The sequence below is a fragment of the Brachyistius frenatus genome, unplaced genomic scaffold, assembly GCF_029030835.1.
Source record: "Brachyistius frenatus isolate BFR_SWC_R1_liver_20210118 unplaced genomic scaffold, ASM2903083v1 Contig_74, whole genome shotgun sequence".
Taxonomy (NCBI): Eukaryota; Metazoa; Chordata; class Actinopteri; family Embiotocidae; genus Brachyistius; species Brachyistius frenatus.
In genome coordinates this window covers 1052883-1069039 of record NW_027210673.1, presented here as the reverse complement: position 1 = coordinate 1069039, position 16157 = coordinate 1052883, and the positions used below count along the sequence as shown (strand labels likewise).

The 16157-nt window shown below is 40.0% G+C and overlaps 1 protein-coding gene across 1 annotated transcript; it reads left to right on the top strand.

The window, feature by feature from the left end:
- The first annotated feature begins 318 nt into the window (after nt 1-318).
- slc17a6a (solute carrier family 17 member 6a) lies at nt 319-11585 on the top strand. The gene is made up of 13 exons (XM_069708214.1): nt 319-865; nt 966-1063; nt 2393-2648; nt 3137-3255; nt 4190-4304; nt 5318-5405; nt 5607-5693; nt 5978-6120; nt 6203-6352; nt 8069-8201; nt 8291-8401; nt 8495-8622; nt 9803-11585. Exons 2-13 carry the CDS (start codon nt 978-980, stop codon nt 10130-10132), a joined length of 1746 nt encoding a protein of 581 aa, XP_069564315.1. The 5' UTR covers nt 319-865; nt 966-977; the 3' UTR covers nt 10133-11585.
- Nucleotides 11586-16157: the final 4572 nt, after the last annotated feature.

The following is a 16157-nucleotide window of genomic DNA, read 5'->3' as shown; positions in this document are numbered from 1 at the left end:
TTCATCTTATACCAGCTGAGGTTTGGTCTACTTTACTTCCTTACACAACACTGCCTCTGCGTGGTTGACTGCATACTGTACTTTACAGTCTTCTTCCACATGCGTGAATATAGCAAGTCTTTGTTTTTAGCAATCATAATGTCGAATTCTATTAAGTGAAATTTTATTTTTAATTTTTAATATGTTTTCACAGTAAACGCTGGAGGTCCAAATAAACCCGAGAAATAAGCGGATGTAAACGCGATGTAGATCGGGGGCGGTGTCTCCGCTTTGTTCGTGCTGTGTCAAGTGCTTTATAAGTGGTCGGATCTCATCCTGAAATCATTTTCAATTCAATTGGAAATGAGTGAAGGAGAGGGCAGTTGTGTCCGTCCCCAGATTTGGAAGTTGTAATTGAATGAGGGGAGAAGAACGTGGGAGCGGAGGGAGGAGGGGCGCTGCACGGAGCTGCTGACAGGTAGATGAGCTGTGCGCTGTCCGTGGTGCTGAAACCTCCTCCGGCAGCTGCCACACCGGAGATCCTCACCTCAGGTTAGACCGGAGCCCCGCTAACCTCCACCGGCTGTAGCTTTTTCACGGTGCCTGCCTCGATCCCCTCGAAGAATCGTTTCTTTTTTTTTTTTTTTTTATTTTTTTTAATTTTTTTTTATCTCCAACTTCTTGTTTTCAGTGTTTTCTAATCGCTGACTGGATCTTAAAATGGCACTGCATGGATTAACATTGCGCAAGGCAAAAGCGGACTTATTTGCCTTCTGTTTTGTGACTGTGAAACCAGCCCTTTCTGTCTGAACGTGTTTCCCCGCTTTCTCCATTTTCTGGCTCATCGTTTCTGGACATCGAGGCGTTTTCTGCTTCAAAGAAAGAGGCAAATTTTTTGGATTTATATAAAAAAAAAAACACAACACAATATGCGCATTAATGCTGCAATTCCATTTGTTATAGTATTATAGGATTTTTTTTTTCAGATTATTTCGGATATGGAGCCAGGGAAGGAAAAAGCTCTCCCTACCTCTAAAGAGGGGCTAAAACAGATCGCAGGAAAGGCCCTCGGGAGTCTGTACAGGTAAGAGAAGAATCAATAACTATTTATACATTTCTTTTAACTACAGAATTAGATCTATTCTTATCATTTATATCACAAAATACTAACATGTTAATACGGCACATAAAACCTGCATCGGCTTTAAATGAGTTTATTGCTGCATTTACAATCAAATCAAAAGGTAAATCTGTTCTTTATGGCATGAATCACGGACGGGATGCTGAAAACAGAGTCGTGTGGCCCGATTATTTAAGGATCAGATATTTCCCTGGAGAATGGTCCCCTGTCCTCCAGCAGCTGTGGGTGTTTTTAATAATTAATGAAACAGAACGAGTCGTGACACAAGGTCGGAGGATATCTATTACCTTATGTTTTCATCTGTATTAATTCAAGATCGATGAACTTCATATCAATTGACTTCCTATATTCTTTATAGTCACTATGAAGGAAAACTGATAACTAACATCAGTTTAAATATAGAGGGAAGCTGGGTGTAGTAGAGCAGTTTTTCAGATGGATAAAACGGAATTAATTTTTATTTCTCGTTGGAAATATATATAAAATAGTCGGTATTTAAATATTAAGACGGCAAAACGAATTTTGTACAAATAATTTGAAAATAAGGACCCTTTAATGTCCACATTTTAAGGTGACCATTTTCCTATTCGTTTATTTTTGGGCCCTAAAATGATTTTCAGTGGTGGAATCTGATTCCAACACAGAAACGTGACTCAAAGTGTTGTTTCACTTAGCAGGCCTGTTATTTCACTGGACGAGGCCTTCAAGTTTCAGTGTTTAGTTTAAGAAATCAACCTGAAAATTTCTGTGAGGAGATTCCGAGTGTGAGCCAATTAAAAACCGGAATCCAACCGCATATTTATGAGAGCTAATTAAAAAATAAAAAAGGGTAAAAATGAACTATAAACACACTGATGCTGGTAATGCTGCAATGCGGTATGAAGGTCATTTTGTCTTTGGTTCTCAGTCAGCCTTTTCTTTCAGCAACGGGAAAAATAAGAAGACATTTTGACTTAATGAAAACTGTCCAGGCTTTCAGGGGCCTGCGATTAAAAGAAAGAAAACAGAGATATTGTCGAGGCCTGCACAATATGAAAAATAAAAGCCATCCAATAAGGCACAAAATAGCCTTAAAGATGCGTGTGAAAAAAAGAATAATTCAATACAAGATTTATTTCTGCTATTTTTTTTTTCTAAAATTAACAACACTGGATTTTCCAGTGGCATTTCCCGTTTTTTATTTTCCTTTAAAAATAAGATGCTAGTCTTGCCTGTATGTCAGATTTCGATTATGACTTGAACCTAAAAAGGAGTGTTATATAATCGGTGCAGGAAGCTTGAAAAGCGGCAGCAAACAGGTGAGGCGATCGAGCTGACGGAGGATGGGAGACCCAGGGAGGACCAGGAGCGCAAGACACCGCTGTGTGACTGCACATGCTTCGGGCTTCCTCGCAGATACATCATCGCTATGCTGAGCGGGCTCGGCTTCTGCATCTCCTTCGGTATCCGGTGTAACTTGGGTGTGGCCATCGTTAGCATGGTCAACAACCACACGATCCATCAAGACGGCAAGATCATCATCAAAGAGGTGCCCGTAAACCCCGCCCCCTTTTACACCAGGAAACACCCTCCCACCCCACCCACCCTTGTCTGATAGGTGACGAGGGCCACAGCCAATCAGCTCATCGACAGGTTTTTAGTGGTTACACACCTGAAAAAACACAACTAAAACGATTATGTACTTTTACATGAATTTGCCCTGAATCAAGTGATTTTAGAGTAAATAGAAGTGACCTAATGTGGGATGTGTAACTTTTATGTTAACGCGTTTTTTTTTTTTTTTTAAAGGGCGTATTCTTTTGTTTTTATTATAGGCCTGGTTGATCGATCAACTTGCATCCTCTCACTGCCAAAACATAAACGCATTAAATTAAATGCACATGTCTTTCTAAAAATATTTCCTACTGAAAGCAGGCTTATTTCTAACTTACACAAGACTAGTTTTTATTTGTGATATGAAGAAAATATACTTGTAGCCTGACTGTCTTTTTTTTTAAATTTGTATATGTCTAAAAGAAAGCGATATTCAACTGGGACCCAGAGACTGTGGGGATGATTCATGGCTCCTTCTTCTGGGGCTACATAGTCACACAGATTCCAGGAGGCTATATCTCAGCAAGACTGGCTGCAAACAGGTAAAAGCACCCGATAATTTCCAACAAACAATTTGTGAGGGTGGAAAAATTAGGCAGCTATTTTAAAATATAAGTTTCCTTCTTGTTAAAGCCCTATTTCTTTATGTAGGCTATTTATTCAAATGTAGGTGTAATATTTGAGCTATAGTCAGTCATGTGGCTTGAAGAAAAGAACCGGCGGATAAACTGGGGATTTGGCTGATGCCCGCCAGGCGTGCCTCCTCATGTTAATGAGCTCCCATGGGACGACCATGTCTAATCCTTTATGTTGGAGAGGCATGGCAACCACACCAGCCAAAACCCAGTGTGAACTGTGATTCCAAGTAAACACCGTGGTATGATTTCAATGACCAGCTATATAACGCAATATTTCACTAACAACTGACCAGTCAGCCACAATTACAGAAATGAACAGAGAACAATAAGTCTGTAAAAACTGTGGGACAAGCTCAAAATTTAACGAGCAGAATCCCTTTTAAGAGAATTGTGTAAATATATAACTAAACTCAAAAAGGAGATGCAAATCAGCATAAATGGGGGTAAAAGTCCTCATTATATTAACATTAAAGGATTGTGTTTTTGTTTTTTTAATATGGAGGAATAAGATGTAAAATACTCGACATAAGATGCAAATCTTTGAAGAGCTTCATCATGCCAAGTCAGCTGAGCCCACTGATGCCTTCTGCTGCAAACACCTCCTCTCCTCACTCCCATAGAAACGGGAAAAACTGTTGTGTGTGTGTTTGGCATCCAATTAGGACTGCTTTATCTTCATTATCAGTGTTTATTCTTCCAGTAAATAATTACACTTTATAACATTAGATAAGACATTTTATTGTGGTTGAAATACCTGCAGTTGATCAGCATTGTTTCTCTGAATGACATGATGATTTGGGTTTGATAATCATTTTACAAATAATCCCTGTTTATGCAGGGTTTTTGGGGCTGCCATCGTGCTGACGTCCATCCTGAACATGTTCATTCCCTCCGCCGCCCGGTCGCACTATGGATGTGTCATCTTTGTGAGGATATTACAAGGGCTGGTGGAGGTACGAATGCACAGTTTGCACTTCAAGATTTTGACCTTTAAAATACTCAAAAATGATGCTTCATTATCAAGCAGAGAGCTGAGCTGGAGCCCAAATGAAATTGTCCTGACACTCTGTTTTGAACCGTGTTTTACACTGCTCACATTCAAACCATCCTGCTTTCTGTTTCAATCTGCACTGGGAAATGGTGCCCATTATGAAGAAGCTCCATTCATTATACTGTTAGTATACAATCAGCAAACAGCATAAAAACCTGAATAGCAGGGCTTATGTGCGCATGAAACAGCTCCATGTTCACAAAGAAGTACATTGAATAAAGGTTATAAAAAAAAAAAGCACTTGGTTGCAGGCGGCTCCCACAGCTTGAGCAGAGGCATGATTTCAGAGAGAGAGAGATGCTATTATCAGACTGAAGGTCATCCTCTTTTGTTATTTTGTTTAGCTGCATACTGTCGTTTCAATAGCAGCTCATGACCACTGAGAAAGAGAGAGAGAGGGAGAGCTGCCTGTGTTGAGCGCCACAACTTATTACTACAAATTAAACATTAGCATTTCAGGGTGTCTCCCCCTACAAGCCCCAGCAATTTGTGTCTATCAATCCTTGATTGTATGCCACTTAGTGTGTAATGAAGATTTAATAGGAGCAATTCAGAGTTTTTATTTTTTTTTTCTTCCATGAAGTGGCAAGTAAGCTTGAATTTGCAGTGACTCACACCTAAGCTATTAGTCTCTATTAGAAAGGTCAGCTACATTGTGTGTCAGTTTGTTTTTTTATTAAATTGCAATTTGTCCTGCAAGTCTTTGACAAATAAGAAGAGACTTCGTCAGTCAAGCAGAATATATTTCCATTTTGTAAATTCTGTTGAGTGAAAGTGAAGTAGTCATATTTATTGATTGAAATAAAAATAAAAAATTATAATTTTGTGCAGTTTATTGATGGAAAAATATTAATATTGGTGGAAAATTATCCTTGTGATGAAACTTTGACTGTACTGTCATTTGACACTGTGCAGGGAGTGACTTACCCAGCTTGCCATGGGATCTGGAGTAAATGGGCTCCACCGCTGGAGAGAAGTCGCCTGGCAACCATCTCCTTTTGTGGTACAAAACATACAGATTGGCTCATTAGCATGACACAGATTTTATCATCACATAATTTCAAGCAGTGCTAGAATTACAGAATATTGTTTGTGTAAACGTGTACTGAGCACATTTGTAACTAAACACAGCGGGACTACGCTGCTCTCTGGATAAACAGCCAGGATCACGTTCTGCTTTGTCATAACAATTGTTCTTGTTCAGGGTCCTATGCTGGTGCAGTGATAGCCATGCCTCTGGCCGGGATCCTGGTCCAGTACACAGGATGGTCCTCTGTCTTCTACCTATACGGTGAGTCATTGTAATGTGTTGATTTCATCTGAACACCTTTAAGCAACACTGTGTAACATTTAACAGAAGAAATAACACAGCTTCTTTCTTACAAATGAAAGGTGGATTTCATCAACAATAAATAACACAATTCTTCAATTTAGCACATTTTAAAGTTGTCCTGCTACAACCTCACATTAGCTTAGTTAATAAACTTAGTAAACTGTAGACAGATATTGTTGTGTAACTGCACAGAGACCTGAGATTGTAATGACTGGCGTCTTTGATTCTTTCGATTTGTTCAGGATCCTTCGGGATAGTCTGGTACATGTTCTGGGTTCTGGTGTCCTATGAAAGCCCGGCGGAGCACCCTACCATCACCGATGAGGAGCGCCGTTACATCGAGGAGAGCATTGGTGAAAGTGCCCAGCTGATGGGTGCCATGGAAGTGAGTTCCTGACTTGGTTTTGTAACACCAGGTCAAGCGCTGTACGTTCAGCTGATTCTGTGTTTGTCATGTGTTTTAACAGAAATATAAGACCCCCTGGAAGAAATTCTTCACCTCCATGCCCGTCTATGCAATCATCGTGGCCAACTTCTGCAGAAGCTGGACCTTTTATCTGCTTCTCATCAGCCAGCCAGCATACTTTGAAGAGGTTTTTGGCTTTGAGATCAGCAAGGTAAAACTATTTTTTTTTTTTTAAATGCCTATTGCCAGAAAAATATCTTAAAACATCATCTGAGCTGATTGTCACCATTACAAACTATAATTTTGTCTGATATGAATTGTTCAAGTTCAGTGTGGTTTTGTTAAAATGGAAATTAAGAATATTCCTGCTAATTGAGCTATAATCTCTCTCTTATGCAATAAAAAAAAAGGTATGACAGTCCTGTTTTTGTAATCACAGCAGTCTGAAATCAATATTTATTCTTGGAGGCAAAATATTAAAATGTTATAGTTTGAAAAAAGTATTATTCCTTATTTGCAATAAATTAATTTGGTGATAAACAGAAAATACTTTCAGATGACAATGTGAAAATGATGTAACATTTTGAAATGTTAACAACATGAAAGAGGTTGCTTGACGGACCTGCAGAGAATTTTCAGCTTCCTTCAGCTTCACTGAGTTTTATATTGAGTTTATTGTTTAGCTGTATGAACCACAACTTTACTGTTTTGGTTTAGTCTCGTTGTAGTTTCCAGCCACAGAACACTATACACTATACTTGCTCAGCACCAAAAAGCAGACACATAGTTACCGTGTACCTGCTAAACATAGTGTAGCTCTTAGCAGCTACAGATATTTCTATCAACAGGTAGTGAAGACCAAAAAAGAGCTAAAAGAGGAGAAAATACTGGACTGCAAATGAATGATACTGTTATTTTGTACCTGCTCTATCTGTTACATCAACTTAAATGATGATAATATGCTATATGCTTTAGCTGCCTCCAAAATTTTAAAAGTTCTTATTAGAATCAACTGGAAATTAACAGTTTGTATGAGTTTAACTGTTAGTATGAAACCTCCCAGAGTGCATCAGTGCAACAGACTAATTTTCATTTTACGTGTGTTCCTGCTTGGTTACTGGGCTTTTTGTATTTGTCATTATATTTTAAATGTCCTGCTTCCACTGCTGTCATAGAATGTTCTAAAGAGCAAAATGTGGTTAGACTGTGAAAGCTCTGTGCACAATCAGTCACATGCTTCCTAATACGAGTGAGTTTAAAAAGGTGAGTTTAAAAAGGGACCAAACAAGAATTTATGCCAATGAAACATTGGATCTTTCTGTTGTCCTCGGTCAAGACATATTACAGGTTAAATATGCAGTTTCTCTTTTGTTAATTGACTTAGTTGAGTTTGTCTTGACTTAAAAATAAGATTCAGTCAAATTAATAGATTTATATTGGTTTAACCTGAAAATATCTAATGAGAATCCTTACCTCATTTTTTAAAGTTGCATCAAGGTAAACAAAATCCAATGTGCCTTGTGGCAAGATATGTTGTCCTTTTAAGAAAAAAGATTGGAACACTGATTTAAAAGCTAAATACATTTCTTTGTGAGGGGCAATTTTGTAATGACTTGCTTCTGAAACGACTGCGTTTTTAGTAATTTCATCTTCCCTCGTGAATAAATGTCATCGAAGCAACAGAATCTTAACATGTCCTAAATTTTGCCCTTCAGTGAGAGGTTGAAACATGACTCAAGCCTGGCTGACAGGTGTAATTCAGCATCACGATGAGATTCTGTTATTACAGAGGTGAATTATTGCTCACAACCTCTAAAGTCAGAGGTTGAGATGCAGACAGGCATTTGTTGCCAGACTGAGAGAATTACTTTTGTTATGACAGTTCTGTCGCTGTCACAGCTGCTTCAAGTGTCTGATGGTTTCTCAGGTTGGAATGGTATCGGCTCTCCCTCACTTGGTCATGACCATCATCGTGCCTTTAGGAGGCCAGTTAGCGGACTACCTGCGGACTCACAACATCATGTCCACCACTATGGTTCGCAAAATCATGAACTGTGGAGGTAAGGCTTTAATCATCAATTTTCTGTCTGTTCTTAATGATATTATAGAAATATTTCCTGTCAGTTAAGTCCTGTCTTGGTCTTTTCAGGGTTCGGTATGGAGGCTACTCTCCTATTAGTGGTCGGTTACTCTCACAGTAAGGGGATGGCCATCTCTTTCTTAGTTCTGGCGGTGGGTTTTAGTGGTTTTGCAATATCAGGTGAGTCTCAAAACAAAGGTTTCCCGATACAATTATGTCCCGTCGCTCTTCAAAAGAGCATCGAAGTCTGAATTGTCCCTCTTTTCGCTGTAGGTTTCAACGTGAACCATCTAGACATCGCTCCTCGCTACGCCAGCATCCTCATGGGCATATCCAACGGTGTGGGAACTCTGTCAGGGATGGTCTGCCCTCTTATAGTGGGGGCAATGACAAAGAACAAGGTGAGTCATTTCTAATGTGAATTTTAATACAATGGAGATCGAATTTTAAAGCCCCTGAAACTTGATATCAACTTTGAAGTATTTATTTTTTTATTAAAGTTTGGAAAAATAGTTTTCAGTGTAGAGATTTTTGCATCACTCGTTTCAGCAAGTATTTCAAAATGACTTATGTTATCTTGAAGTGGTGAAGCGCTCTAGTGGCTGCAGTAATTTTGACGGGAACAAATGAACAAGTTAAGTAATGTTAAGTCCACATTGGGAGGAGGTTGGGGTTGATGAAAGGGTCAGCAAAATATCAGACTTTAACACAGGAGGCTGTCATTTGTTTCCTGTTTCCAAGCAACCATAAATGTTGTTATTTTTTACCGCACGACCATGATCCTTCCTAATCTTAAAGGAGCAGTGTGTAGAATTTGTTAGCATCTAATGGTGATGTTGCAGGTTGTAACCAACTGAAAGCCACCTCCCCTCCACAGCATAGAGATCATGTCCCTGTAGAGTGAGTGTTTGGTTTATCCCTTCTGGACCACTGTAGAAACATGGCGGGGCAACATCGTAGGGGCCATGTAGAAATTGAGGGCTCATTCCAAGGTAATGAAAACACAACAATTCTTAAGATGACTGTACCCTAATGACAGCATAATTATGAATATTACATTCCATTTCTACCAATAGATTCCTCTACATCCTACTCACTGGTCCTATAACCATGTTTATTATTGTAACAATAATGGCAAAGGTCCTCTGACGTAAACAAAGGAGTCATTCCCTTACCCTAACCAGATTTCTTTTGTGCTTTAGCCTAACCAAACCTGAACCGGAGCATGGTCACAGTTTTGAAGATAAATGGTGTCAACCTGCTAATAGAAATATCCACTCACAAAACACTTCTGTGTCTCTCTAAAGGGCAAATGATGTAGTCAGATGAATTTTAATGTATTTTTCTTGACTAAATCCTGATTGGTGCTATCCTGTCAAATATTATTTTCTGATGCCTTTCAACAAGTGATAAAGGCACAGACAAAAATTCAAATACAGACATTTTTTGTGTGTGAAATAACTAACATTTTGTATTCATGTAAGACTTCATTACTCCTAGTACGAAGTTATGGATTTATGAAAGTTATGGAGGGCTTTAAAAAAATGACTCAGCTCGGCTACAACTCTTTTCTGTTCCTAGACCCGGGAGGAGTGGCAGTATGTCTTCCTCATTGCTGCACTCGTGCATTACGGAGGCGTGGTATTTTATGGGCTCTTTGCATCAGGGGAGAAACAGCCATGGGCCGACCCTGAAGAAACCAGCGAGGAAAAGTGTGGCTTCATAGATGAGGACGAGCTGGCCGAGGAGACAGGCGACATCACGCAGGGTTACGGCGCGATGGGCGGCCCGGCTAAAAGCTACGGGGCCACGGCACAGCTCAACGGAGGCTGGGTGCAGGACTGGGATAAGACAGAGGAATATGTACAGGAGCCAGCAGGAAAGATGTACGCAGAGCGTGGCTACTCTTAAACCGGAGAGTTGTGGCTAGTCTACCTTCAAAAACTACGACTCTCCGTCACAGGTTGCACAAATAAGCATTACGTTAAATATTTAAATCCATTCTGTGTGTTCAAGTAAAACTAGTTTCAAAAAGCCAATGTAAAGAAATAATTAATTGCAATGCAGAACAATCCTCATTAGATTCTCACGTCTCTCATCACATCTGCACACTGTAGGGCTTCACTCCACAGACAGCAGCTGCAAAGACAACTGCAGACCTGTTGTACTACTTAGGCACCCAAACCTCATCAACCTACTTGAACAACGTGAGCCACATGACACTGCAGTCGACCATCATATAGGGTCTTTCTCCGAAATACCACTCTGATTGCACTGAAACTATAAGTATTCTAAAAACAAGATTCTATTCTGTTTCTCAAATGTGTTTTATGTACTGTATATACCTGTATACTGTTTCTGTGAGACTATTGTGGATTTTGGGTCGTTGATCTGTGTTAACATTGATATAAAAAGGCCATATTTTTCATGGACAGTACCTCTTCAGGGAGATGTCTGCTTGCAAAAAAGGTCTTCTTCTCCTCGAGTGAGGCCTATAATATAAGACAAAAATAGCGTGAGTGAAATTGAACCGTAGAGTTTTAGTGTGTGTTTGTTGCATGAATTTGCTCAGATCAATGTTTCAGATGCAACCGCCTCACAGTCACTGATAGTCCTCATTCAGCCTACTGCTTTGTTCTTAGATAAATGTCTTCTGCCATAATAAATAAGAAGATTCATATTCAGGTTCTGGTTGTGATGTGAGACAAATCCAAAACGTTTTGAAGGCAACTGTGCAGAAGACATTGTTTATTGATGTTTGGTGTGCACTGCAATAAATTCTGTGTACCAGCCGCCACCCATCACACTCTGTTTTGTAACGTAACACTGGCTTGCTGTATCTAACTGTAATTGTTTTGGAGTCATGTGATGATCAACATTAAGGTGCGTGTTTTAACAAATTACTAGTGTCTGGAGAATCCAGCTTTAGTGCTCATGATGCAGGAGATGTTGTTGCATTTTGACAGCGAGGAATGCAGTAATGTGTATGAACAACCAGGTTTCGTGATCGCTTGGTGTTCCTTGGTTGTTGTCATTGTCACTTTATTGACACATTGATATTGTCACATTTGAGTGGACCACATGGATTAATAGATGGCTCTCCCACCTGACTTTATTTGATATTTAAACACTTTTCTTCATTTGCTGTATGAAATCTGCAAGGATGTTAAAAAAAATATATGAATATTTAAGAATGTTTAAGATGACCAAAAGATGCTATTAACGGCTTTGTGCCGAAAGTTTATGTGAACAGATAAATGTGATTTTATGGCTTCTAATATTGTGTTTAATGAAGAGCTATGTTGATGTCAAAAAAGTGTTATAAAAATACTCATTTTATATAAAAAAAAATACCAAAAGGTCATATTTTTGTGTTGTTTATGTTGTGTGTTGATGAGATTTACTGTAGTTCTCACAGACTGGAGACAAACTACCTAACCACTTAACCTTCTCCAATCACTGCCAAGCATCTCCTATTCTCCCCATGTTTCTCATTAGTAAATCAATGACCGAGATCTCTGGAGTCCAGGGGAGAGAACTGGACCCTGTAGTCTGTTAATGAGTGGCGGGGAGCGAGGAACAGTAAAGTTAGCGCTATTACTCGAGTTTACATCCCCACAAAGCCGGATCATTGCAAAGACTTTAGATTTAATATGCAGTGAAAAAGCTGCTGCTGAGGTGTCATGTACAGTAGGTGTGTACAAATCTGATGAATCTATTAAACCTCCCGGCAGCACCTTACACCTTTTTGTCCAGAAAAAAAGAAAGAAAAAAACCCACTTTTAACTAACAAAAAGAAACATGCCGTAAGAATGTGAGGTGTGTGAAATATTAGAGACACACCTCAGTGTTCTTCTCTCCACATCTCAGGTCAACAGTGTTAAATGTAACACATTCAGCTATTGACCCAGCTCCTTCATTAAGTCCAATCACATGAAGAATCAATATTGTTTAACTCCAGAATTCATTAGCTTTTTAACACATAAATATTCCTGTTGAAAGTTTGATTACAAATTATTTGTGTTGATGACTTGGAAGACCATGTTGCCGTTCTAGTTAGAATTGTATTTTTGTTGTTTACTGGAAGAACACAAAAACCTGAAACTTGAAAAAGCATGAAAGCATGGTGTTTAAAAGTGGACATGCAGTCAAGAAAAAGATATAGATATAATCTACCTGTTCATTTTACCTGTGACAAGGAAAATCAAACTAAAGATCTTAGCAAAATACTAGAAATAACCCATAATAATCTAAAGAAAAAAAATTAAAACACCCGATAAAAGGATCAACATGCATTCTAATAAAGACATAGTGATAGATATCATATGCACATAGAATATTGTATGTTGGTTTGCTGAAATGATTTCTTAATTAAACACCATCAGATGTGATAATAGATTAACTGTTCATTTTCAGTGTGTAGGATTTTAAGGAGGATCTATTGGCAGAAATGAAATATTAATATTCTTTCAAAAGCTTTTCATTAATCTGTAATTACCTGAAATTAGAAAGGTGTTAGGCTCAGGGTGCCGGTATAGGTGGGCGGGGCACAGTGTGCTTGTGTTCTCCATCAGATCCACCCCTCACTCCTCCCCACCTAGTCCAAATATGGTAATGTATGGTTTCAAACAACCAAGATAGCAATGGCCAAAATACCACAGCAATTAAATCAGAGGTGTAAACCAGAGAGATGATATTATGGTCTGTGCTTCTCTGCAACATGTCCGACACTTCGCTCTAGAGGCCGACAAGTTGCTGCCCATCACCGAGGTGGTAAATAATTCAGGAAAAAATGTCGTCCATACACATTCATCACTCCGAGCTTCTTCCTAAGAGCATGTTGGTGAGTAAGACTCATGCTTCTCACTGTGCCTCTGCAGGTGGGAATGAGTCATGTTTGACGCAAAATATGAAAGCAATGTACGAGTCCATCATCTAGGCTGACCAGCTTCCTGAAGGTCCGCATTACGTATGATGTCGATGTGGAAGCCCATTGAAAGGGTTTACATTTTCTGCTGACTGCAGCACAGGATGAATATATGCTAGAAAAATCCTCTGCAGCCTCTTACATATGAGACCTCTGCAACTCCGCTCTCACCTCAGGGAATGATAGACAGGCATGAAGTCTGTGTGGTGGGGGGGTTAAGGTTGTTGACTCATGGTTCTCTGCACGTGATGGACAGTCTGAGTACAGTAGCCTTTTACTGTGTTGACTGACGGTTCGATCACAGGAAGCAGCTCTGTGTCTGAATCCTCCCCGGCAGAGGCATCAATTACAAGTTTCTCTCCTGATTATCTGCCCAGCTGAGGAGGGAAACTGTTAACGCTCACCGCTGCCTGCACGTGTTAATTTGACAGAACACACAATTGTGTCGCCACTCACGTGGAACATGTTTTCTCATGCCTAACCAGCCAGGGTGGTCATGGCTGTTACACCTGTGACGTGCCTGTTGGGATGCGCAGTAATTGGGGCAAAATCCGATGTCAGCATTTCCTTCAGAGGAGGAAAGCCTGCAAAGTCGACTCTGGATATTTATACAACATCTCAGGCTTAGTCATTGTGATGTTGTAGGTGTTTGTGTGGTTCTGTAATCGTGAGGGTGAGTGAAGGGGGATTGAGTAGTTGTCAGTCGGTGGGGCAGGTGCAGTTTTGCTCCTAGGGGACTGTAATGGGATGAGGCCCAACTAGAATGAGTGTTTGATGACGGGGTAGCACGCCTCCCCTGGGACGCTGCCTGCATGCAATTATCCTCCTGATCCCTCCGTCTTCTGTCTGCAGCCCAAAATGTCCACAGAACTCTTAACACACTGCTTCCTCTATATCCTTTCATTTACAATGTAAAATTCAACTCCCTCATATACTAAAGAACCAAGTCATTATAATCCCAAATTTCAAAGCAGTACTGCAGTAATTACTGTTTTATGACACCCTCCAGCGTGACATTACACCACCTTAGGGCAATTCAATTTACACACCCCTCCTGCTTCTCCCTTGTTAATTGCTTTATTAATGGAGAGCTTGCCAGTCCAAAATTGGTTTAACACAAAATAACATGTTATATATGACAGCTCTCCACCCACTACTACACAATAAGGAACAGAAATGACTATTTAAAAAAAAAAAAAAAGACTGCTGTGTCCAAACTGACTTCTTCCCTGGTTTTGCGATGAGATTCAGCTAAAAATGCTCAGTGGGTATGAAGAAAAATCCTCCTTTCGTGAAATGCAAATGTTGCCCACTGCGAAAACATCTCCATCACGCTCAGCTCCCAGAAACAATGAGAATTGTGAGCTATCACCAGTTTCATCTGTGCTTACTCTCCGGCCTCACTTAAACATTTACGAGCACCAAACTAGATTTTACATCCCCCTCAGTAACAAAGCAGAGAAACGGTGATGCCATAAAAGGGGGACGCTTTCAGAGCTGCCGAATATCTGCGATGAGAATTGGATCAGAGGAGGGGGATTGCTACATTCAATTGGTTTTGCTCCACACAACCGGTTCCCTACAGTTGCATGTGAGGTAATCTATCACAGGTCCATCCACTTCCCTTCCCCCCCAGATCAATTAGGGTGACAGCTTCATACATGCTCATATTGTATCACACACAGACAAAGGCTGATAAGATTTTACATGATACCCTTATACTTCAAGGTCTGAGAGAAATCTCTGTATGATGGTATCTGCAGATAATGAAGCAAAAATATTTCAGTTTTGATTTGATGTTTCGTTCATGTGTCAGAAAACACACATTGTTGACTATTTTCATAATCAATAATTTTTTTTGGACTATATATCATCACGATTTCCTAGATGTACTCACGTGTTTTGTTCTGTCCGAAACCTAAATCCTCCCCAAAACCCTGATAGTCAGCGTAACATAATGCTATTATATTTAATGTAATTCAATGTTAAGAGAAAAACGGATATATTTTTAAGAATCTTAAAAAAGACTTTCTATATTTTGCTGAAAAAAAGAAATGAAGCAATTAATGGAATATAAATTGGTTAATTTTCTCTTGACCGGCTAACACATTAATCGTTTCATCACTGCAGCTCTACTTTTTTTTTTTTTTTTTTTTTTACCAACACATTGTTACTGGCTACAAACCAAACGCCCCTCCCTCTCCTCAAAATACAGAAACGTTTCTGCAACCACTGCACCTCGCTGAAGCGTCTGACTTTCACAGGATGTCACGCAGAGGACGATGTGAAAATCTTGTTCACAACCTGCGGCAACATTTGATAGAACTTAAAAAAAACCATTATTTTCGGTAATCCTCTCCTCACGGCGTTACTGCGCCAAACCAAATCAAAAGGCATCAGTGTGTGTGCCCCGCTGCATGCTGATGATGATCATCAGCGTGCTCTGAGAGGGACACAGGTGTGCGGAGGGGTCCCCCTGCCTCCGTGATCCGTCACTGAGGCCACACGAGGGCCCGGCTGGATCGGCTTTAGGCACGTGCCGAGGGAGGGCTCTACCCCCCCCCCCTCCCCCCACCCTCCTTAGAGGGCTCCCTATTGACGCCACCAGATGGTGGCTGGATCTGAGTTTTAATGAATGTTATCCTTCATGACCCTTTACAAGGCGCAGAACAGCACGTCCCCCCCTCCCGCCCCCTCAGCACGTCTCACTGCAGTTTGTCACCCCACACTGGATTTAATAAAAACTAAAGGAGGGAGAAAAGGTGAGAGGAAACACACCGTGCATCAGTTAATATTTAAGAGGCAAATATACTATTTTGGCTTACCAATAAATGATGGAAATGCTACACATGCACAAATAGTAAATTATGTGTCTGAGACGAACAAGTTTTATCATTTGAGCCTTCAATACAATTATCAGTGTCACACATTTGATTGGGTTGGTTATAGATATGAAGCAGCTGGCTCGACTGCTGTTTGAGACATATTGACGCTGTTTGTTTCCTATAT